Genomic DNA, 23562 nt, shown 5'->3' with positions numbered 1-23562 from the left:
ACAGAATTACCGCGCCCAAAATTTTCTCAAATCTCAAATTAACGTATTAGTTAATAAAGCCTAATATTAAGTTTATTTTAGATTAGAAAAATGCTGATCGGAAAATTGTGTTTCTAATATCGAAAACACGTAACTACCATGCCCAAAATTTTCTCAAATCTGAAATTAACGTTTTACTTAATAAAGCCTAAAATTGAACCACTTTTGGGTTGGAAAACTGATAAGCAATGAAATTTATCGTAGGAAATCGTAATCACAGCACGTGAAGGGGGGTGGCATGGGTTCATTTTTTTTTTCCATAGGGTGAACGGCGGTGAATGTATTTAACGCTTCTCAAATACACGTTACGAGGTAGGTACGCGTTAAATGATCGATCGCACTTAGACATCTGTGCATTTTAAAGGTACGAGCGGAAAGCAATCTTGACGGTGAATAAAAATCGTGACTAGGCCATTCTCGCATCGGCAGGAAATTAATCATAATAATTCGACTACCGGCGGCCGGCCAGCAATCATATTCTGATCGCGCCTTCCTTCGTCGTTCATTACTCAAAGTTAGACGTTACAGTCAGTAAACTCGAAAATTTGCAGATTCACCCAGCTATAAAATATTACCACCAGCTTAGCTGTGCCAATGTTTCACGGAGATGCATTGTTAGTTTATGCGCAGCAACAAATTGGTTAAGATAGTGAAACATTATTTCAATTTTCATTTGCTTGCTTATATTATTATGTTGTTTGATTATTGTTTACGTGTACGAAAGGAATTGCAAGAATTTAATATACAGAGTGGACCAAGTAAAAGGGACCAGTAACCACGGTGGTCTCGGGAAAATTTTTACACGGAATTTCAGTGGTTTCAAAGGGCGAATACGCGTTTTTTTTTTTTATTATACTTTTTGATACTTATCACGAGGTTGTTAAAATTATCCTGGATTTCGAAATTTTAAAGCAAATGTGAAACTTCCTTTCATTTTTTCCGGCAAAAAAATTTTTCTTCCATACTATTCGCCCTTTGATACTATTTAAATTACGTTTAAAAGTTTTCTCGTACCACCATAACTAGGCCTGCTTTACGTGCCCGACCCTGCATATTTTCTATGCGAGCGATTTCAATATCAAACTTCATAATTTTTCCCGAAAGATGATTAAAAAGAAAAGAAATGGAAATTTTAACAAATTTTTAGTGAAACATCGAATCCTCGAGAACTTCGAATAGGAATATTTTCTTTGAGAACATCGAATACGAATATTTCGACTGTAAATTTTCGATTAAAAATTACGATACAGAAAAGTCGACTTTCTTGCCTAAATACGTAGGACGACGGTGTTCGAGTAGCAATAATAAAAACGAGAAAAAAAAAATAGGAAAGGATTGGCCGACGAATTGGGCGGTCCCTAAGGAGGAAGTTGACCCAGGTGCAACGTTTCTTTCTGGTGAAAATCAAATCCCGGCGAATGCAACGAAAACAGCTTGCGCCTTGTCACTTTGGTCGTGACTAGCGTATTAAGTTCAGTTCACGCGACAGAGTTGTCATGTTTTTCCACGGAGGTGGTCCATGCGCGTCAAACTGTTAAACCCCTTTCTTCTTATCTGTCTCGGAAAGAAAAAAAGAAATTCGTGTGCAGCGTGTTCTTTGCGCAATAAATAAATTGAAAGAAGGCTAAGCGGCGGAAACTTTGACGTGAGAATGTCAACCGACACGAGTACGGTGAGTTGTCGTTTAAATTAATCAGGAACGGTGCAAAATGTGACTGTTGTTCGTTGAATCGATCGTGGAACAAAAAGTGTGTCGACTTACGGTAGTTGAAATATGCGTTTCGTAATTCACGCTGCTTTTTAACTCCGCTGTTCGAAATCTTTGGTGAAATATACTTACTGTTAGCAGCTTGTTTTAGTAATGTAACATAAATGAGATAAATGGTAATGTAAATACTGTGTACGTTAGAAAGAAATAACAATAACGTTATTTCCACTGTTAGTTAATTGCAGATCGATTGCTTTTCAATTTACATTAAATAATGCAACTGCGGTAAATAAATATAATTACGATAAAATTATTGTTTGTATTTGAAAAGCAGTTCAGAGGTAAACGATGAAACGTGCGATAAATTATCGAATATATTTGTTTGCATTGGTAGCATTACACTTTAACCCTTTCGTGACTTACATATACACCACCTTTGGAATCACTGTGCATTCTAAGTTACACGAAAATTTCTAGAAAAAAGTTAGCAATTTTAAGAATCTCTTAACGAATTTTCTATCATTCAAATCAATCGAAATGACTCCACAACATCAATTTAATCATCGATGTAAATTGTGATTCGAAACTTCTGGCCGGCAGTGTATGTTCCCACTTGAGTACTCGAAACAAAATTGGTATCAATTCTACACGAGGATTGGTGGATAAATAATAAATTCTTTAAAAAAAAATTATGTGTTACGAAAGGGTTAAATGAAACAGAAATATACCGTAGTGAAAAACATTTGCACCAAATAATAGATTATAGTATGGATGAATTTAGCGATCTCTTCATAACTTATCACTATCAGTCTTCTTTTACAAAAATTATATCTTCTATTGAAAAGAAACTGGTGTAAAAGTAGTTTCTCTCAAAAATTCCAATTTTCTACTGCATTCCTCGAACTTACTTATTTAGGTTAGATCATTATATTTACTCATTTAAGTTCGGTCATTTTCTTTTCTCTTATATTTCGCTCTCTGCGGTTATTTCGAATTTTAAACGATTCTGCTTCCAATTATAAATTAAATTACAATAAAGTAACATTTCTTACTTGTTTAGGTTCGGTCGTTATAAAAATTTAGCTAAAAATAGATCAACAAAACTTTGTACAAATTAACTGTAACTGTAAACTAGGGATAAATTTACACACTCTTTTAGAACAATTTATAAAACTTGACAAATTACAAAATAACTTAAAAGGATCTGAACTTAAACAAGATTCACTTGAATATAGATGTACAAAAAAAAAAAAGAAACGTGAATCTGACTTTTTCTAATACAATAAGTTACTCTCCCTCGATAAATTCGTCTTTATGCCTAACTTAAGCAAAAACCATATTTATAGCATGGTTCCATCTAACGCGTGCAACCACTTTAAATAGTACACCTTTCCGGGGAAGTAAAGTAAACGTGGACGTCGAATCTTTAAGGTCTCGTAACACGAAAACGTCGAGGCAGAAGGTGTATTTCAGCTACTCACCCAGCAATATCCAGAACCCGTGTTTGTAATGCCGATTTTTCAAAGGGTTCCTCCGGGATTAGACTGCACAGCAATTGCATTAGGCTGTTGGCTACGATTCCGCTTCCGGTCGAATTACCGGATGCCTCTTGCACTTGCACTGGGTCGTCAAGTTTTGTGAGTGTCTGCAGGCAAAAATAATTCACTACATTTGTAACTGCTTGTGAATAATTCGTATCGTGCACGAGCCTTCTGTTATTTTTCTTTTTTTAAGCTGTAAATACTTTTTTATTAAACTGCAATTTCTCTGCTTACAATAATCTTGTTATTGTAGGCTTTTCGTTGACGAGTAACGCAATGATCAGTTTAGTGTATTTTTCATTTTTTTTTTACGGTTATTTAGAATTTTAAACGATTTTTCTAGTAATTATATACTGAATTATAGTAAAATAACATTTCTCTGTATCGTTACTGCTTTTGAATTAAGGAACATAGCAAATTTTTGTGCTCTAAATACACGAAAAAATATATACACAATATATAATTAAAGTAGTTAAATATCTTTTGTGTATTCCCGGTACAAGTGCACCAGCTGAAAAAAAAGTAACGAAAAAAGTCAATTAGAGTTACAACACTTTGAAAATCAAATTAACCCTTTGCAGTTTAAGATCGTTTTGCTATAGGGAAGCAGCAGATCTCGTTACTTGTGCTAAACAATTAATATTCATTGCCTTGAAAATAAGTAAAATTTTTAAAATTAACATAGAAATAAATCATACGTACATTAACAAATGTAACTATTTTATTTCAATATTTACTGTACGTTTATATTATAGAAATTGGTTCTTTCAAACTGTTTCACTGCTTAAACATCTATGAGAGACCCATAGATCTGTTAGTCTGTAAAATAGCAGTTTTAAGAGAGCCTCGAACAATAATGCCACTTCATAGTCGTCACTCGAGTGCAAAGGGTTTTATTGGATATAAAAATCTAAAAATTCACTTTTGGAAAGTGAATACTAATGGGTCATTTTTGACCCAGGCGGTTCTTCCAGCGTTAAACCTTTCGAGACCAACAGACTCACATTTTTCCAAGTAATAAAAATAGTTGGCGCAATTACGAATTCGAGGAAGGTGCAATTTTCAGATGATTCTGTTTCATAAAAAAATCGAAGTAGTGGCCTAATTATCAGTATTTCGATATTGCACGCAGAATCCTCCGTCCGCGAAGGGTTAATAAAAACGTACACCCTTAAATTTGTCTCGAGAAAATCTGGTCCAGCTTAATGTGACTAACACGTCCCTTTCAAAAGCTCGTATAACACTTTCGAAAAAAAAAAAAAAAAAGGCTAGCCAAGTGATGATCGAAGCTAATTCGAAGCCGAAACTGTAATGTCAACTCGGACAAGTAGCTACTACTAGTCGGGTGGTCGCGTGTTTCCAAGCAGCCGAAAGATCAGCCGAATGCTGGGGAAGGCGAATTCTTGGCACGTTGAGTCATTGATACCAGCCCGTTGGATTGGACAACTAACGACACATACATATAGGCGACATTTAAAATGCTAAATTAGAGGTAACGAGTCAGAAGGTAACGCGATAAGAAATCCTGGAGAATGTGGCCCCTAAACGGTTTAGCCTCGACAAGTTCGATAAGTCCTTCGAGGAACACTTAACGGCTCACGTTTCTCCGTATTCGTTTATGTTTTAGGACGAAAATTGTCGTCCAGCACAATGCTACGAATCCGTTAACTCTCTCCAAGCCACGAGATTTCTCTCGCTCGTTTGCCTGCGATTTAGCTCTCTTGAAACCTCGTCCATTTCATCGGAGATTCTTCTTCTTTTCTCCGTTCTTGAGAAATTTGTCGGCTTCGATTCGGAGAAAAAAGCACGTCTACGCCAAAATTTCGAATTCTTTCGTGTTCGTCGAACGGTAACAGCGAGGCAATTCGGTTAAATTTCACGAGGAGAAATTTCTGTCGGATAATTTCGAAGGTTTTTGTTCCCGGTTGAAATCGGACGATATTTTAGGGTGTTTCACCTGGGAAAAATCCCGAGTACAAGGGAGAAGGTTGAAAAAGGTATAGAGAATATTTTGGTCGAGATAGTATTTCTATTGCATGACTCGTTAACCCTTTGAGAACGATACACTCACATATGCGTTCACAAAACACTATGACCGCAACCAATAAGTTCATATTTTCAAGCGATAAAAATAGTAATCATAAACTCATGTACGTATATTCGAGGCAAATGTAATTTTCATGTAACTTAGTTTGAAAAAAGAAGCTGAAGTAGTGACCTAATTATGTGCTACACAAGTAACCAGTACTTGGTTGGCACATAGTCTTCTGTCAGCAAAGGGTTAATGTAAAATGTGATTGTATCAGTTAAAGGGTTAAGTAGCTCCCTAATTCCAGAATGAAGTTTCTACTAGAATTAATTTAAAATCAAAATTAACAATAACAGAATGGACAAATCTCTTTTATTGCAACAATTTTCGCATCTTTTATTACCCTACTGTTTGCAAAAATACAGAACACAGTTAAAAGTACATATTATGCACAAAATGTTTTAGTCAACCACGCATATTAACTAGCAATTATTACCTAACTTCGAAGTGGATCGAAGAATCCTCTGATTAAAATCTCTGTAAACTCTGTACATTTCTGTCGACACTTGGAATATACGAACAGGAAGTATGAATTTTTCCAGCTAAAAACCAAAAAGAATTCTCTATAATTCGCCTCTCTTGTTTTCCCAAGCGAAATCCAATTTCTAAATTCTTCATGTCGAAAACGCGTCGAAAAAGCAAGTAACTCGATACCGTGACCAAATCCGCTTTGTTTGTTCCCGACCCTTTCAAGTCTAAGTCGCCTAGATTAACAGGGAGAATTTTTCCCCGTTTCCTTTTTTTTTTTTTTCACGAGCAATCGGTCCAGCCCCGAATTTATCCGCTCCTTTCATACGTTTTCGGACGGAAATGTACGGTGTACGCATCGGTGAAAAATTACGGAAAACCGGAGCAGGGAGAGTCAACGACCTCGAACGATTTACGGGAAATTGTAAATTTGCTTGGCCAATGGACGAGATTGAAAAGCATTCGTGGACCCTAGACGAGACAGACGATCCGTCTCTTTGCGCAATGGCCCAAACTGTGATTCCTTTTTCGGATTTAATAGTAGAACAGAGGCGGTATTTCCCTTGATAAGCTTCACAACGGTCCTGAAGGCGATCTTTAATCATCGAAACCGACGGGAATCGTGTCTTTCGAAGAGTAAACCTAAAATGTTCGTTCTAAGTTAGTTGTAACGATTTAACATTGAGAAATTGCTGGTTGTCGTGAAATAAATAGTTTGCAAGAGTCATACGCGTTTCACAACTTACGAATTATCATTCGGTGAAATTAGTAAATTGGACGAAGGGATGCGTTAATGTTTATGAAAGAGCGTTTGTACTTTATTCGAATAAATTGTGGGAAAGTAGTGGAACATATGAAATATCAACAAGTGACTAGCTCCACAAAATGAGATTTATTAAATTTGCTTTATTTATGAAAACTAGTGATTCGACGCTAAAATTGTCTTTGACACTAAATTAATCATTTTGGCTTCTGAGTGGCTCAATTCGCGATAAGTTTTTACTGTTTACACGTTAAATTGATTCTTTGCTACAGATTTAATTCTCAAGTAACTATAAACTGGAAGAAAAAGAAGTATTGAATATTGAAAGATATAACACGGCAATTTTAACTGTTGAAAAAAATGTAATTTGCACTAACTTGACTGGAGGGATTCAATATCATTTTTATTGTTATACATGTAGAACAGTTGAAATTCTCGAACACAATTGGAAATGTCACAACAGCTTGCCTACTTTGATTACTTTTCACTGAGAAAAGATTTCTCTCATTATTCTTCATTACGAAACTATCAATTGCACCAATCCAAAATATCAATGGTACCCCACGTCCCCTCAAAATCGGCAAACAACGATACAACACGAAAAAAAAAAAAAACTCATCTTCCCTAACCTAAAGAAAGAAAAAATGTTTTCCAACCACAAAACTTAAAAGCATATACACAACTTCTTTCATCTGCAATCGTAAAATTTTCATTGCTAAAAAAAAAACACTCTCCGGGTAATTCGAGCCAATTATAACCACCCTCGAAAACACCGAAGGCTTTCTTACGTTTGAACCGTAAACTCGAAAATATCGCCGCAGCAACCTCTAAGCTCGTGTGTGTTACCCCGAAGAATGTATCTCTCTCGCCGTGGATCGACTAAAAAGCCCCATCCCCTTTCTAGAGTTTGGGGAAAAGCTTGGTGCGGCGATAAAATATGAGGAACAGCCGAATTCTGGAACGTGCGAAGAGGTCGTTGAAAAAGCGCCGATAGAAAGGACGAGACAAAAGATTAGGCCGGCTCCTCGAAACAGAGCTTGATGGAAGCGGCAACAGAAGTACCCACGCACATTCTACATGGAGAACCACACACTCCTTTCCCTGTACAACCCGATTCCCTTCGGCTGCCCGTGTATGTTCACGTGGCACACGTGCAAAGGGACACACACGTGCGTGTGTGTGTACGCGTGGGTGACGTCACTAAAAGCTCTCTCGCCGCTAATGCATTTGCGGAGGGGGATTCCCGGGGGAGGAACAGGAGAAGGAAGGCGCCAGTGCCGTATCTATGAAGCGTGAAAAATCGATCCTGAAATCACGACAGTGGATTCGCGGACCGATTACGACGGATCATCGAGCGAAACGATTGACTCCTAATGTATTGCCGGTCGTTGAGAGTTGGTCGGTAGATCGGTCGGTCAACCTTAGGTGGGAACGATTTTGCGAACAGCTGCAGGCGAAAGTTGTTGAACGTAGAGTGATTGAGAAGAAAGTGGTTAGCTAAGGAAGAAATGAGAGGAATCTTTAAAAAAAATTCTCTTTGCTTAGTAAGTTCTTTTCCAAAGAGGAATTTTAAGGAAAATCCGAGGGACGACATAATGATCTTACAAAGAAAAAATAGATCGTGATAAGTCGTGGGACAACGAGTGAAGGATTTTTGTACTGAATTAAGTCATTCATTCTGGATCTATGGATCTATGAAAAGTGACGAGAAACGAAGAAGAAGGAAAATAAGAAACAGAACGGGAGAAATAAAGCAGTGAATTTGTAAAAAGTGTGTATTAATTATTATTCCGTGAGTCTAGTGTTTTGTACATTTAGAAAAGGAGAAACAGATTCCACAATTTTTCCAGTTTCTCAGATAATGATAAACTGCTTTGCACCACCCATGTCAAATCTTTTTCATTTTGAAATCAGAAAATGAAACAACGATCATAAAACGGTAGTGAAAATTGATTCACTATGAAATTTAGGTTTATCTGTCGATGGATATTAATGCAGATGAAATTACCTTACTCTTTACTAAGTAAAAATACGTAAAATACTTTATATTGAAATAAATAATAAAATAAAAAAAAAAAATACAAAGTGTCAAAAATCTAAAAACGACTAAAATCAGAATATTTCAAACATCGTAAAATATTATACATAATGACTAAAATTTGTAAACATACGAATGCTGAACTTAGAATCCATCTTTTTACGAACGCAATATGTAATATGAAATTTTAAGATCCGGCGATACGTGCATTTCAACCTCGTTCTCCCTTTTTGCACTTCACTTATCCATTAAAGTTGTGCCATTGTAGCAGTTTCTCCCTCGACTAAAAAAATCTATGACCGTCGAAAGTTTCGAAATTGTGGTTCTCAAGTATCCACGTGGTAACTTAGGCACGTAGAAAAAAAGATACTCGAATTTACCATTAACGCGAGCTGTGGTTGATAAAAATATACATAAATCTAATATTCGTACAATTTTATGCATCGGAAAATCGAAATTGTTCTAATTATTTTCCAAGATCGCGCTCTCATTTCGTGTTTACACAGAATATCGTGTCCTAAATACAGTAAGAAATACCGTATCGAAGAATTCTTTGCAAAAGTGTCCACTATTGAAGCTAAAAAAAAAATTTTAAAAATGGAAAATCTTCAAAATTAGAAATCGTTTGCTAATCACACAAAAATGGTACCTTTCCTATGTCCCTCTTTCGATAACGATAAAATTATAATTTAACCAACCATAACCAGCCTAAGATTGCCGATCGAATTTACCTTACAGCTTTACATTGCAAATCAAATAATTCGAAAGAACGAGCCTTGACATTTTCATTTGAATTTCACAATCGAAAGACGTCTATTTACCGTTTTCAAAATTATTCCACCCTATTTGAAGCGTTTCGAAAACAACTCTCGCGGAATAGAGCAGAAGAGTATGACGTAGAAAATAAAATTCTCTCCGTGTACTACGAGAGCACACTGCGATTCTTTACTTTATACTTACGCTTTTAATATTTACAGGCGAAATTCTTCGATGGATTTCGGCATTTAGCTTGCCGACTTGTGTTCGGCACACAAACGGGCGAGAGGAATATCCGAGCGACGAGGGCGCAAGCCAAAGCCAGCCTTAAAACTCTTAATCCTTATTTTGACAAGTCGGACAGGACAGGCATGATGGTCTTTACCTTCGTTTATTTACCAACCTCGAAATGAGTTCGAAAAATGAGCAAAGCGAAAGGAAATCCAGTCACGTATAACTCCCGGTTTATATGAGGCTGCTTCGCGTGAGATCACTGATTATGTATCTTTCTCCAACGTTCAATTTTCACGTGAAATGTGTACACTTTCGTGCACAAGCGTGTGTGTAACGAGGAAAGTTCAACGATACGTGTGATTTTTGTTCGTTCAAATACAGCGATGTATCGGTAGAATTGAACTGAATTTCTTCTTAGCGACAGAGTTATATATATTTTCTATATACCGGGTGTCCTAGTCGTTTCTGATCAAACTTCGTCAGTGTGTTCTATGGGTAGAAGTGAGAGGAAAATGTTATATGAACGTAGGTCGTTTGAAGCTCTGTTGAAAAGTTATAGCAACAATGATAACGAAAGTGAGGTTATCTCAATCAGCGATATATAAGTCCATTTAGTCTGTTTATGCAAGCTGTTATTTACGATTTGGGCCTGTTGAAGGTGTTGAGTGTAAGTTTTGCCAGTGCCATTCTTGTCTTGTATCGTAGCAACCATAGGTTCGTTGCCATTCCCTTCGTATTTCGTATTTTTATTATAACTTTTTAACGAAGCTTCAAACGACCTATGTTTATATAACACTTTTTTCTTAGTTATACCCATAGAAAACACTGACAAAGTTTGATTAAAAAAAAAAAACTGGGACACCCGGTATGCATAATCGAATCCGATACAGTTAGATGGGCACAAGTGAGACGTAATTAAAAGGTACAAAAAGATTCCGGTGGAGTGTAATATAAATCATGCTGGTGAACATAGTCGAAGAACGGAGACGCTAGAAATTGTAGGAACGAATTTTTCTTAATTATGCGATCCGTAGTAAATGAAATTGTACAATAAATTAGAAGCAAAGGTATACGAAATACATCGTAGATTTAAATCTCAATTCTCCTTGTTACTCCGTGTATAAAAGTATCGGCACAAAGTAGAAATACATTATGAGTTAACTATGTTATTATAATCCAGTGAAAGATGTTAACAATTGAAACGAGGCATTGAAAATTGATCTACTAACGGGAGCAACTGTCTTCTTTTATAGATTTCGGATAAATAGTGGGTTTCTTTATCATAAAAGAAATTATAATATTAAGAATAGTTCAGAAAGTGTGAAAAAGCTCCAAGTTGGTAACAACGCGGTAAAGAAGAGCATTAAAATAACGCGAGATTGTGATACATTAATCACAGAGGGTAAAGGTCAGACGGAATATTTCTTAAAGTCGAAATAATTACCGCCATTGTATTTTTTAATATAAAAAAAAAAAAAAACATATTTGCGAACAGGCTTAATAATTAATCTCTTTCGCAGATGTAATATATTTTTAAGTTAGGTGCAAAATATTATTGTAACTGCATGCTAAATAGAAAACTGCGAGTAAAGCGACTGCAAAAGCTATTGAAATCGATTTTTACAACAGAAGAACTTTGAAAGACTTCTTACGAACAGATAACGAGGCAAATTAATAATCGTGCACACTTGGTTTCAAAATCACAATTTTCATGCAGATTTAAAACGAACGTAATTACTTTCTTTATTAAAAATATCATTATTTTTAATTATAACTTTGAAAAAAAAAAAAAAATACTTCAAACGAGAGAAAAAAATTTGTATGGCGGTATACTAACCAACTATCCGCCACGAGATAAATTCCAGCTTGAAAAAACAAGGATATAATGAAATGGTAAGAGGCGATGACACCTTTTAAAATACTTCTGCTATGAAATAGTCCGGTAAATTTTGATATTTACGCGTTCGCGGTCGAGTAAATTAGAAAAAGTATGCGTCCTTTGAAACTACACTTTACGTGTACGTGAAAAATTTCGACGAACTGTTTTCGATAAAAAATAAAAAACAATTTTTCCAAAACGATAACGCTTAGGACCTACCTCTAAATGTTGAAGCAGAAGATCCAAAATGACGAGAATTTTATTGCTCGACAAAACCGCTTCGATGTTAGTGTCATTCCCATTGATACTAAGCTTGTACACACGACACACCGAAAGGATGCTTCTAGAATACATAAAAACAAATTTCTGGCTAGTTCTAAAAAAATAAATCATTCTCCAGGATGAGAAAAAAAAGGTGATATGTTTAAATTAGGTAGCGTATGAAGCTTTTAAATATTAGCTATTCTATTGTGCAATAATTGAATAAAATCAATAAAAATCGATAAAATTTTGTAATAATTGAAAAGTCACTTTAGCACAGTGTTTGTCGTTGATTACAATTTTTTAATCATTTTTTACAGCATAAGACGTAATATCGCGAAACCAATACATTGTCAGCAGTAAATAGTGAGAAGCAAGGAATATAGAAAGAAAGAAATATTACACTGTCTTGTTTCGATAGTAAACTATATGGCAAAGTAAAATTAGAGTTTTAAGGGGATAAAGTTAACAGTTAAGAATCACGAAATTGTTCAGTTTATTGTCGTTACATTTACTAATGTTATTAAAATGATTTGGTGAAAGATAAGAAATTTTTGAAAGTTCAAACTGTTATACTTACTTGTTTGGAAGATTATGAGATACATTTTGTGTTTGTAGCTCCACATTCAATAGATTAGTTAAAACATCGAACCCATTTAAAATTCGAAATGCATTTTGATCGAATGGACACTGAAACATCATAAAACACAAATTTTCTTTCTTGGAATATTAATGTCAATACGTATCACAATATAAAAATATCGTGAAAATGTGGAATCTCCGTCACGTTTGATACACGAAGAGAAGTTGAAGAAAAATTAATAGTATAAATAAAGAACGAGTGTAACTAAGATATTATTGAAATACAAAATTACTAAAATATAATTTCTGTCACATATCAAATTTTAGGAATTATCTATAATTATACATGACATTTAATAAAATTTTTATCTGAGCATCCGCAACATCTCCGTTGCTTTTAATGATACGAAAATCATTGTTCCCTTTAAAGGGACAAATGTCATGAAAAATAATTCTTTTCACATTATTTGCAATTTCAATGGTATTTCTATCATAGTACTCTTATAATTTACAACTTTGTATAATTTACAAAAATCCTATAAGCTTATGAAGATGGACTGATAAATAAACGAATTTGTTGCAATAAGAGTAAGTGTGAGAACTTTTATTTTGTAACATTTTCATGCGTTTTTTCTAATGGGTAAGTGAATGTTTTAATGTTTAACAAGTGACTGTTTTAATGTTTTAAAATCCCCGTATCCACGAGGCATAAAGTAAAGTTTAATTTATTACTTAGGTACAATAAGGCATTAACAACAATAACTAATAATAAAATATAACAATTTAACTAATAACTAATAATAAAAACATAATAGTAAAAGATATGTGAATGTGGGCTCTTTCTAAAATATTTATTACATTGTATTCAACAAAATGATGCGATGATGATACAGTGTATGTGTGACGAAATGAAGTGAGATGAATGTAGGAATTTTTTACTTAATTTCTTTGGACTGTAGTTATGTGAAACCGCGGTAACTGAGGTCACAATTACGGATGTTTTACTGGAATATTTAACATTGATTTATATTTTCTCGTATTACTTTTATTTCAAAATTAATAGTAGGAGTAAATGCATGTAATGTAAATGCTGTGATCCTTTATGTTCTAAAAATTTGATAATATCGAAAGATGTTAAATTATAAACATTCGAACATTATGTTTAACGATTTGCTGCGAAGAAAACTGTTTAGAACATTTCAGGTACATGAACACATATATAAGCATCGTTATAAATATGTTAAATACTGATCGTTATTTCGTCTTATTTATATTACACTTACAATTCAGTTATTTCAACTTAAATTTCATTACTTCTACTGTATTACTTTCTTTAAAATAATATGTCTTACCGATTTTGAAAAAGCTCTTGATATTTCACCTAGACAACGTTCCAAAGCAGCAATAGCGACGCTTGACCATGCAGTTTTCAAGTGATTGTTGTACAATCGATCCAGTTCTTTTAAATTTCGCCGAAACTTCACTTTGTTGGTTGATTCGATAGATTGATTTACGTCCACTTTATGATTATCTTCCCACTCTTTACCACGTAGATTCATGCGTTGTTTCATTTTTCGACATCGACGTTTTAAAGCTTTCTGTTTCTCTTTTGCAGCTTTAATTTCGTTCGAATTATTGTTATCAACAACTGAAACTGGTAAATCGCGGATTTGTAATATATTAAAGCGTTGTAATTCATCTCGTGAAGGTTCGCGACCATCGTGTGTATTACGCACTGCTTCAATGTGTGTTTTCCCTTTTAAATGGCTTAACAAATGTACTTCGTTAGGTATCTACAAAAAATGTAAACATCATAAATATTAATTGCTAATTGAAAGGACATATATAAACTATAATAGACAATCACAACTTACAACTGTTCCACATAAGGAGCACTGCTTATGAGCAGGGTACGATTTTAGTGTAGGTGGAACTTCCTCGGATCTTAAAATCGAAGATTCAACTGCTCTTTGTCGAATGTGTTCTATATTTTCAACGTGTCTTCTAGCTGATTCTTGTTGCTTTTGAGCTATTTTCTTTTGTAATTCTTCTTGATTTGCTAACTGAGCTGCATGAAGTGCAGACAAACGTTCCTCTCTATCTCTAGCTTTTTCTCTTGCATGTTCCTACGGATTTAGTGTCATCTCAAATTGAATATCGTTCCTAACTATATTTTTAAACTGTGACTTGTAAGATAATTACTTGTCGCTCTTTTTCTCTTTCCAGTTGCATTTTACCAACTCTTTCTTCACGTTCGCGGCGAGCTTGTTTCATTTTTTGAATACGCAACTGCCTTTCTGCTTCTATAGCCCGTCTGCGTTCTTCAGCCGCAGCTTCTTTAGCAGCTTTCTCTTCTTGTCGGCGTTGACGTTCTTCTTGAATACCCTACAAAAGAAATCATTACAAATAATACGAACATTTATTAAACATTACATTAAAAATGTAAATATACATGTGACATACTTGTAATCTTTCTTCCTGTTCTTGGCATAGTGCCATAAAATCGTGCCTTTTGTTTTGAGCTTCAAGTTCATTGATAAATGCAATTTCTTTTAGTTTGGAATCTTCATCATGAGCTTTTCTTACTACCTCTAATAAATGTTGCGTTCTATTTTCTTCTGCCTTTTTTAATTTCATTTCCATTCTGACCCTCTTATCTTCGATCAATTGGTTCTTTGCACTCTTAACATCTTTCACCTTATTTAACAATTCTCGTAATCTTTGCGACTTTTCCATTAAGAGCTTTTGGCGTTTATGTTGTGCACAAGCTTGTTTTGCTTGGTACCGTCGCAACGTTTCAGGCAACGATCTCTTTCGTGATGGAGACGAGAGCTTCTGATGTAATTCTAAAGCTCTACCAGGATGGCGGGCTACTAAGGCGCGTAACTGAGCAAGCGTGTCTACACACTCTGCCCAAGACATTCCATCTAATATATTTTCGTATCTGTAAAAAGTTCTTTTAAATTAAACATATATAATGAAAAATAAAATAAAAAATGCGATACGTACCTATCTTCCAAACTAACATCGTCAGGCATTGTACTAGGAGATGTTTCTTGTTCATCTTCCATTTCGAGGACCATTTCGCCATCTGTTTCGTCAGTTTCAGTATCGATGTCAGTTTCGGTACATTCTAATTCTAAAATCTGTCTATGTAAAGCTGCTTCTTCATCTGATAACTGCTGTGAGCGTTGCGAATCGGCTTCTTCAGTCTTCCTTTCCTCTTCTAAAATTATTCTCTCTCTCTCTGCTTGAGCAGCCATAAATTGTTGTATACGTTTCTCAAGCAATTCTGCATCGCTTTTAAAAATAGCTGCGATCATTGACGTAGAATTTATTTCATTTAAATTAGCAGTATTCTTAAAAGCTTCTTCTACCTTATCCTTAATGGTAAGGTTTACAACCGACTCCCCTTTGACTTTCTCTACCTCGTTACTTATATTTTTTCCCTCTTTCTCTACAATACATTTCTTTTTTTGTTTGCCATTTCCATCTGGCGTTAAACAAATTTTTTTATTTTTTTCCGAAGGACTTTCAATTGACAAGGCCGGTAACGATGTAGCGGTACTCGGTTTATAAAATCTCGTAGACATATTTAAATTATGAGTACTGCCTCTCCTGCAACGACCACGAACTGTTTGCCAGCCATCAGCTTCGTCTTTTGTTTTCGTAACGTGTGTTTCTTTTGTTAATACTTCCACTGATCCATTTATATCTCTATTCTGATCTTTCTTTAATGAACTTTGTTCTGAAATCTAATAAACATTTATGAATATTATAAATCTTACATTCTAAATTAATGTTAACGCAATAAAAACAATAACAATACCTTATTGTCAATTGGCTGAAATCGTTGTCTAAGTATCACTGATGTTCCAGGTCTTATTTTATTAGAAGTTGATGTACTTCTATCACTTAATGTAGTTTTACTCCTAACAAACTTTGGAGTTTCAGGGAGATTTGGTTGTTTTAATTTAGCAACTTTCATTTGTGATACAGTGGAATATGCTGGTTTATTTGTATTATTTAATCCTTTATTTAAATTATTGGATGATATATCAGATACAGATTTTAGTGCAGTTTTATTATTTGCACTGTCACCCACACTTGATTGCCTTTTTAATTTTTGATTAATTTTATTGGAAACTTTTGTCATATTTTGTATATTTCTATTCACCACAATATTACTGTTTTCTTTTGCCACATTGGACTCTGTTATTTTATTTTCAGTTGCTACATTTTCTATACCAGCAGCTTTAATAATTTTTCCAGTGCTTTGTGTTTTTACTTTAGCATTGATTTCATTTTTCTCTAGCCCTAAGTCATTTTTAGGACCCAGTGGCTTCACTTGGAAGTTACTTTGAGAATTCAATTTATTATCCACATTACTTGATTTTGAAAATTCTTTTTCTGTTGATACACAAGTAATTAATTGCACATTTTTATCAGTATGAACTACTTGCTCATTTCTTTCAGTTATCACATTGGAATCTGTTATTTTAACTGTAGTTTGATGCATTCCAGTTTTAACAAGCTTTGATATACCTTTAGTGTCCCATTTACTTTTTATTTCACGAGATAAAGTTTCATTAGTTTTTTGATCTGCAATAATGCTGTTACTTGTTTTGGCAGACACTGTGTGTTTTCCAAGAGTTTTATTTGTTTTTATTGAAGTTAATTTATCTTTACTTAATGACTGATTTGTTCCCTTATCTATTGTATTTTTACATTTCTCATTTACATTTGTTGCATTATTTTTGGAAATATTACTTTTACTATCTTTTGTTAACTTGTGTACAGATTCTCCTTTTATATGATTTATTTTATTATCAATAGTAACAGGTTTATTTTCTGAAATAACTTGATCAATGGGACTTCTACATACAGATTCTGTGGGACTCATTCTTTGTAAGGGACTAGTAGATTTTGGAATCATTGTTGAATTCCAAATACGACAAGGAGAAGTTTTCCTAACTTCCCAAGCTAATGGTGTTCTTCTCAAAGGTGGTGGTGAATTTTCATAAGCCCATTTGACTTTAAACCATTCAATTAAATTGTGAAAATCTCTGGTATAGTTCTCTAAAACTAGTATCACTTCTTTACATTCAGAAATATTTTCATCTTCCTCACAAGTTTGATAAATACCATCTACTGCTGTTTGCAAATTACCAAATAAGAAAGCCCAATACCTTGCCTGTAATTCTAATGCAAGAAAAATGAAAGATATTTTACTTAAAGTTGTTTACAGAAAGGTGATAGTAATAATAAATGTAAACTTAAAAATAATAAATGAAAAATCACTAAATGTGTTTCTTCAAATTAACTTACCAGATTTTTTATCTCTACCAGTAGAAGCTGATCTTACTCTAGTTGTTGGTTTCATAGATCTTTTAGTAGCATGTGTCTGTGATACTCTTGGAACACTAGGGGGCTTTTTTGTAACCTTCTCAGCATTATTTGTTCCAACTGGCACATTGAAAGCTATTAAATTTCTAGCTGCCCGACCTTCTTCTTGTATAAGTAACCTTACATCAGCCATTTTTAAGAAATTTCTACAAAGAAACCATGATCATATAACATTTGTATAATTGTTGTAATATATTTCAGTACCAAATCCTAATGAATCTTTGTTATCTTTAACAATGTAACATATGCATATTCCTTTACTTTTTACAAAAAATAAGAAATTAAAATAACAATAACTTCGCGAAAACAAATTTTATATTTAATTGAAGCATTTCAACTGGTATATAATAAATCAAAACTTAAATATTTTACTGTAAGTTTAAGGTTATATTACTGTCACTTACATTTAAGTGTTACAAAGGAACGAGTAATAATTACTTATTTCAATGACTAAACAATTAAACTTTAACTGCACCACTAGTATTAATTACTTACAATATAATCGATAAATACGTTTATGTTTACACGTCTATTTACGTCTTACACTATAAACTTTAAATTATAGTAACGTATATATTCCTAATTTATAACTTACCTTTAATGTAACTACAATTACAAAATATTAAAGGACGGTTGACTACAAATCATTTGTAAATAACGAGAACTACGAACTGACATTTCAATAGCATTACATTTTATGACAAATATCTTCTAAGTTTCGCGGTAGGTTGTTGGTTGCACTGATGTTGCTGCATTAAAAAATGCAGCCGCGGTATCAATTGATACATATAATGCTTGAAATAATTTTAATATAATAGCTAATTAAAATCATATTGTAAAATTTTATATTATTATTAATTTCGATAACTATACTTTTAAACTATTACTTAAGAGTGTACCACTGCTTTTTTTTTACATATTGCTTCTTAATTCAATTCTGCAACAACTCTCAAATCGTTTTCTTGCTTACATTTGCATGCATACTATGTATAAACATTTTTTATATTTCCTTGTACAATATAGATATCTATTAAATAAAACAATAATTTTTTATTGTAGGGTATTTCAAAAAGAGGATCGCGTACATGTACAATTGTTTGATTAATTGTAAATGTATCACGAAACATTGTTAAAAATTGTAATATACGAAGAAAAAGAACTTTCTGATTAAAATTAAAAACAAAGCAATAAAGTATAATGATAAACAAAAATTTTTTTGCTTTTAAAACCTGGCCAAGCCTTATTGGTTACATAAAAGATAATAAAATGACAACTACACTATAACAAATTGACTGAACTTTTACATAAGAACACGACCTCTCTTCGGTCTGTATAGATTAATTAAATTTAAAAGCCATCGTATTGCTTATTTCTTTAAGAAATTGTTAAATTGGTTTACGCAGTAAATTCGCGTGCAGCGCCATCAACGCGTGATAAGATGAATCGCGAGAAGCGGTTGCAAGGGCTGTAACACACATTTACGTGTGGAAATTTAATTAACACTTCGTTAAAGTGTCTCTTTAGGGTTGTACCATAGATCCTAGACAGATATTTGAAGTCGGCTGTGAAGCCGATTATCACGAGACCGAAAAGTGCTGCGAAAATAGGATTAAAAATCGATTTCGAGGTTTCTAGAAGAAAAGGCTACTGGAGAGGTGGACGATCTGCCACACTTTGCGGGGTGACGCGGGGATATTTTCAGATAATCGTACGTATTTTACTGCTGCACGTAAACCACTCATATTTCAGACATTCTTACACAACTGAAACACTCTGTACCGTTCAGTTTTACACAGTACGTGACGCAGTGTATGAATTCTTTGTATGTGCATATGTAAAAATCTTTTAGCAGCTTTAGAGGTTGGCAGAAATATTACAGAAAAAATTCGAATTTTACATTATTGTTCGTTTTGTGAACAATTTATTCAATTTTGTCGTTCATATTAAATATCAGGGAAATTTCTGTTAAATCATTTGTTTGGTTGCACAGAGTAGTGTAAGGAATATTTCTTTGGGTAAAACAACACGAACGTGGCGAACTGTCAATTAGCAGTAAATCGGTATTAATTATTAGTTATGTGAGAGCTATATCATTTGATTGTTTTGGATTTTCTTTGGTGTATCTTATACTTACAGAAATAAAAGGAAACGGTCTGTGATAACCTAAGTTTTCCTTTGTTGGTCATTTGCAAACTGTACTATTATGTGCTTGTATGTATTTTATATTTTGCGATAAGGTTGCTAGAAAAATTAATATCCGCTTCATTATGTATCTTGTGACATATTCATGTAAACTATCTATGAAAAATTATAAAACAATTTGATGTATGCATTTGGATAAGTAAAAGATGTTAAAGCTAATTATATTAGTTTATAATATCTATTTATTTATTTATCTTTAGTAATATACTTTATATTCTTAAGTGACAAGCATATAGCATCATTTTGTAAGATGTTACAACATTTTAAAGTATATCAGTGAAGATTAACGACATTGTTATTTGTATATAAGTTTGTAACAAAATTACTTATTAGAAATAAATAATAAATTGCAGATTTCAATATTTTTCATATTATAAATCATAGTCTTATTCTAGTTTATATATGTTTGTTAATTAACGATTTAGAGGGAGCATAGAAACTTTCTTCTAGAGAAATTTCATAAAAAATGGCTGCACTACCACGAAGGATTATCAAAGAAACACAGAGACTAATGCAAGAGCCAGTTCCTGGTATCAGTGCTGTGCCAGATGATACAAATGCTAGGTATTTTCATGTAATTGTAACTGGACCTGAAGACTCACCATTCGAAGGTGGACTTTTTAAACTTGAGTTGTTCCTACCAGAAGACTATCCAATGTCTGCTCCTAAAGTTAGATTCATTACAAAAATTTATCATCCAAATATAGACAGGTAATCATATAGACATTTTTGGAATTTCAAAAGATTTTTTGCCTTTTCTAATAATGTAAATATTTAGTTTATGTTAATTTTCCAAATTTTTTTATTTCCATATTTTATAATATGTATATTTTTAATGTGAAATGTAAGTAAAGTGTAAATTTAAATAAAATGTAATATTATTTTAACTCTCATATAGATTGGGCAGGATTTGCTTGGATATTCTTAAAGATAAATGGAGTCCTGCTCTTCAAATCAGAACAGTTTTATTATCAATACAAGCACTTTTAAGCGCACCAAATCCAGATGATCCTTTGGCAAATGATGTAGCTGAACTCTGGAAAGTAAATGAAAGCGAAGCAATACGCAATGCCAAAGAATGGACTCGGAGATACGCTATGGACAACTGATCTTAGATCATCCATGATGTGAAGTGACGTTACCCCTATCTTTCCGAGTTTACCAATCACTTTACCCGCACCAGCTGCGTACCCTGCACCTGTGTCCACAATTTTGCTATAAAAATAATAAAAGTTTTGTAAGAGTAAACAGAATGAAACTGTATTTTCTATATTGCGGGGAATACAAAGACGTCGTGTTTAGATTTCTTCAGCAGTTTGTCAGGCAAACTTATAAAGAATCTTCTGATATTGAAAAACATCAATTGTAAGAAGATTCCTATTTCAGCAAAAAGGTATAATTTAAATGGATTACTAGTTTTTACTTAAAAACATACCTTTGTAGTAACAGTAAGTGAATGTAGTATGTTGCGTAAACATTTTTTTGATATACGATTACAGAATGGCTTGAGCAATCAGTAATTTATAGCCTTTATTTCGGTACCTTTAATGTATCCCTGGAAAAGAAACAGTACTGAGTCGTTCATTATATTATACTAATATTACATTTTTCTGTATTTTACAATGTCTACTAACTGGTTGTCTGGTAATCATAATGTTATCATTTCCATGATGGAACAATGTTGGGTGAGAGATATGATAATTGAATTAATTTGAAATCAATATGGCATTTATTTATAATTAATCATGTTAAATGATAGGCATACAAAAGTATTGAAATTATCTGCAAGTATGAAGTTCCATTTTTAAAGTGTATAGCTATTGTAACAACACTTATATATTGCAGGTTTTTATTTATTAGCATAGTGTAAGACAAGAGTTTTTTAATATCCACAGAAAATTCCAATTATTTGATCTTGAATCCATAATTATGTCCCATGATTATGTTAATCTACATTCTTTCTGTGTAAATATATACAATTAAGTGAAAATTTTCAGCCTATTTTTTTTTTTCAAATGAAAGTTTGTTTGAATATAGTAATAATGATATTTGACTGTTTCATTAATTATCATACTGTGTGCAATCTATGTTTAAAAAGTTGAATATAGTGCACAAAATTTCCACAAATATGTACTTACATACCTTTGATGATATGCAAAATTTTACTTTCAACATATAATTTAAACTACAAGCAAATAACTGTACATTCTAAACAAGTATATGTTTTGTAAAAATATTGCTATCATGTACTCAAATATTTTTTCTGAATGTTGTTTTCTTGGTAAAAAATGGATTTAATAAATAATATGATGCAAGGAATGAAATGGATAATACATTTAGGGCTTACTCACGGTAAAATATCCTAAACGTTTGATCATGCTTAAGTAATTCAGCATTTCAATACAACTTATCTATTTATTATATCAGTATAATATTATTTAAAAGTATCATTTAAAAAAAATACAACATGTACCATTACGAATTGCAAACTATTGAAAAACGAAATTCTTTATTTTGTGAATTGGTATTACTGTCATTTAGTTAGTAATAAATATGTAATAAAGTTGATACATAGATAGATGTTGGACTTTACATTATTCTTACACATGTTTAGATGTTAAAAAAGCGATAATACACGTAATTGAAACAAATCGTTTTTGTTTAATTTTGTGATTGGAATTATTATTGGATCTTCAATTTGGCAATCGATTAATATTTACACTGAAGAATTCGAACAACCAGTTGGTAATCCTTTTAAGCAATGAAAAATTTGTATTGTTTTAACATTTTGGATAGTAGTACATTAATGAAAATAGTAGACGAAATTTATTTTAAATGTGATACGAGGACACTGGGATCGGTTACGCGAAGAGAAAAATATCTGTAGATAATTTGCAATAATAAAGAGGTTATTATAAATGTGTTACAAAGCAATATTAACATGCCAATGTATTGCTGCCAATTTTCAAATGTATAATTATTTTTAAAACATAGAAAAGATAGACAAACTAGATACTGACAATATATGATGCAGGGCAGGGCGGGAAGGGTGATACAATCGGAAGAATGGGTGATTCTACATGTAAAAATAAACCGAAAATATAGAATAAAATTTTTTCATAAAATGCATAGTTTTCTAGGAAATTAAATTTAAAGATTCGCTAGATATGCATGCACTTGACTATTTCTACACTTAATGGATTTTGCTATAACCTGTTGCTTCCGCTTATATTTTTATGTTGGTAAACAGTGGTAAGGTCATATTTTACGAAGAAACAGTCGTCGCAGAATATAGTGTAGTTCTTCTATGGCTAGAGGAACAAAATCGTGCAGGCTTTCGAACAGTTTAAAGTGTTAAAACATCGTGGCATCAATTCACGACTATTTGATTCAAAGAACAAGGATATGTAATGCGCCAAGAAGGACGTCACTTTCAACAATTCGTTCAGTAATGTAAATGTAAATTAAGAAATTCGTTAATAAATGTGTTATCAGTACGTATCACGATATTGACATCGCTTATTAGTACAAATGTGTAAGCCGAGAGAGATAGTCAGATTTACGCGTATTCAATAAATTTTTTAATTCGATTTTCT

The 23562-nt window shown here is 33.0% G+C and overlaps 2 protein-coding genes across 3 annotated transcripts in view; one reads left to right on the top strand and one right to left on the bottom strand.

The window, feature by feature from the left end:
* LOC108572635 (S phase cyclin A-associated protein in the endoplasmic reticulum) overlaps positions 1 to 18434 on the bottom strand; it is a 42441-nt gene extending 24007 nt beyond the window's left edge. The window contains exons 1-11 of the mRNA XM_017934893.1: positions 18360 to 18434; positions 17687 to 17910; positions 16188 to 17560; positions 15368 to 16113; positions 14822 to 15302; positions 14561 to 14743; positions 14233 to 14484; positions 13711 to 14151; positions 12357 to 12466; positions 11735 to 11858; positions 3229 to 3392 (exon numbers count right to left, since the gene is read on the bottom strand). Of these exons, the coding sequence (XP_017790382.1) occupies positions 3229 to 3392; positions 11735 to 11858; positions 12357 to 12466; positions 13711 to 14151; positions 14233 to 14484; positions 14561 to 14743; positions 14822 to 15302; positions 15368 to 16113; positions 16188 to 17560; positions 17687 to 17897 (4085 nt within the window). The 5' untranslated portion in view covers positions 17898 to 17910; positions 18360 to 18434. The remainder of the gene's footprint in view (positions 1 to 3228; positions 3393 to 11734; positions 11859 to 12356; positions 12467 to 13710; positions 14152 to 14232; positions 14485 to 14560; positions 14744 to 14821; positions 15303 to 15367; positions 16114 to 16187; positions 17561 to 17686; positions 17911 to 18359) is intronic.
* A 753-nt stretch (positions 18435 to 19187) lies between these two features.
* LOC108572715 (ubiquitin-conjugating enzyme E2 N) lies at positions 19188 to 21285 on the top strand. 2 transcript variants are annotated; one of them, XM_017934989.1, is made up of 3 exons: positions 19188 to 19472; positions 20417 to 20677; positions 20865 to 21285. In XM_017934989.1, exons 2-3 carry the CDS (start codon positions 20433 to 20435, stop codon positions 21073 to 21075), a joined length of 456 nt encoding a protein of 151 aa, XP_017790478.1. In that variant the 5' UTR covers positions 19188 to 19472; positions 20417 to 20432; the 3' UTR covers positions 21076 to 21285. The 2 variants fall into 2 exon arrangements, with proteins under 2 accessions (XP_017790478.1, XP_017790480.1); XM_017934991.1 differs by lacking the exon at positions 19188 to 19472 and adding an exon at positions 19922 to 19975.
* The last annotated feature ends 2277 nt before the right edge of the window (positions 21286 to 23562 follow it).

The sequence above is a fragment of the Habropoda laboriosa genome, unplaced genomic scaffold (assembly GCF_001263275.1).
Source record: "Habropoda laboriosa isolate 0110345459 unplaced genomic scaffold, ASM126327v1 scaffold22, whole genome shotgun sequence".
Taxonomy (NCBI): domain Eukaryota; kingdom Metazoa; phylum Arthropoda; class Insecta; order Hymenoptera; family Apidae; genus Habropoda; species Habropoda laboriosa.
Note: the sequence above shows the minus strand (reverse complement) of the source record. Positions and strands in the feature narration are given on the sequence as shown.